Raw genomic sequence first — 1,633 nt, forward strand, 5'->3', positions numbered from 1 at the left:
AAATCAGGAAGGGGGCCAACACTTTTTCACACCACTGTATACCATCAATTAGGTAGCAACTTAGTCTTTACAAATCAATCCCACTACGGAGAAAATTAATGTGATTTTTACTTCCTGATCACAACTGTTGCATTTTATAGTTTGAGTTTGGGGTGAGACTACCTGTTTGATTGGACTTTGTCCAGAGTGGGTGGGGTTAAAGGAGCAGGAAGACTGTTCAGCAAACTGTTTGACACAATTGTTATTTTTACACTAGCAACCACCTAGAAGACCCTAGCAACTGCATAGCAACACACTAACCACTCATTACTCCCTAGCAACTGCACATAAACACCATAGCTACACCCAGTAGGAATTTGTATGAGGAAACCATTGTCATTTTTACTATTTTGTTTGGTATTGCTAGTGATGTAGCAAATTTCACACTTTATACTAATTTTGATTTCAACACATTTTGATTTTGTCATTAACTTGGTTGATTTCTTGTGATGCTCCAGCATTCTTACCAACATTTTGGATGTGCACCAGAACATGGGCTACTGCCCTCAGTTTGATGCCATAGATGATCTTCTAACAGGAAGAGAACATCTGCACTTATACGCTCGGCTCAGAGGAGTCCCGGAATCTGAGATCAGCAGAGTGAGACCAAATTCCACTTTCGTATCTCTTCTTATTTCTTTCTCTCTGAGGATTTCTGACAGAGACCTCTGTCTCTCTTTGATGCAGGTGGCTGAATGGGGAATTCAGAAACTGGGTTTATTTGAGTATGCAGGCTACACTGCCGGCACATACAGTGGTGGAAACAAGCGTAAACTCTCGACAGCTATTGCAATGATTGGCTGTCCAGCTCTTCTGCTCCTAGTAAGGGCCTGTGTGTGTGATTTATCTCAGAATAAGATAAGGATTGTTACTAGCATGTTTTTTCCCCCTGTGCCAGGATGAGCCAACCACAGGAATGGATCCTCACTCTCGGAGGTTCCTCTGGAACTCCATCATGAGTGTGATTCAGGGTGGCAGGGCAGTGGTCCTTACATCACACAGGCAAGAACACGTCAAAACACGTGAATTTTTATATACCGCTAATTATAAATACTATATACTAACCTATGGAAGCCTGTTTCAGCCACATAATAAAACAATAAGGTAATTTTGAAATGTTTATCTTACAATTCATATTTTTTTTCACAGAATTCTGAGAAAAAAAGTCAGAATTGGAAGATATAAACCCAGAATTTATATATGATATAAACTTCGCAGTTCCGACTTTTTCATCTGAATTCTGAGTTTACATCTGGCAGGTTTTTTTTGTTTCCACCTCAAAATAAAAAGATAATTGTGTTTTTTTTTTTTTTTATCTCACAATTCTGACTTTTTTTCTGACGAAAAAGTGAGAAATTGTGAGATATATTGTCAGAATTGTGAGAGAAATTCACAATTACCTTTTTTTTAATTAATTTTTCCTGTGGCAGAAACTGGCTTCCATACTAACCTACACCTTAACCTTAGGTGAATTTATTTGATTTTTTTTCACTTTTAGAAAAAAGTGTTTTTGTCAGCTTGTTTCTATAGGGGCAAATTTGGATGTATTTACTTGATATGTGACCCTGGACCACAAAACCAGTCTTAAGTGTAA

General features: G+C 37.9%; 1 protein-coding gene across 1 annotated transcript in view; it reads left to right on the forward strand.

The window, feature by feature from the left end:
- LOC107590307 (retinal-specific ATP-binding cassette transporter-like) overlaps positions 1–1,283 on the forward strand; it is a 39,138-nt gene extending 37,855 nt beyond the window's left edge. Inside the window, exons 46-49 of the mRNA XM_016279015.1 lie at positions 498–639; positions 727–861; positions 938–1,118; positions 1,258–1,283. Coding sequence (XP_016134501.1) covers positions 498–639; positions 727–861; positions 938–1,118; positions 1,258–1,283 — 484 coding nt within the window. The remainder of the gene's footprint in view (positions 1–497; positions 640–726; positions 862–937; positions 1,119–1,257) is intronic.
- Positions 1,284–1,633: the final 350 nt, after the last annotated feature.

This window comes from Sinocyclocheilus grahami, unplaced genomic scaffold (assembly GCF_001515645.1).
Source record: "Sinocyclocheilus grahami isolate Dianchi unplaced genomic scaffold, SAMN03320097.WGS_v1.1 scaffold126.1, whole genome shotgun sequence".
Classification (NCBI taxonomy): domain Eukaryota; kingdom Metazoa; phylum Chordata; class Actinopteri; order Cypriniformes; family Cyprinidae; genus Sinocyclocheilus; species Sinocyclocheilus grahami.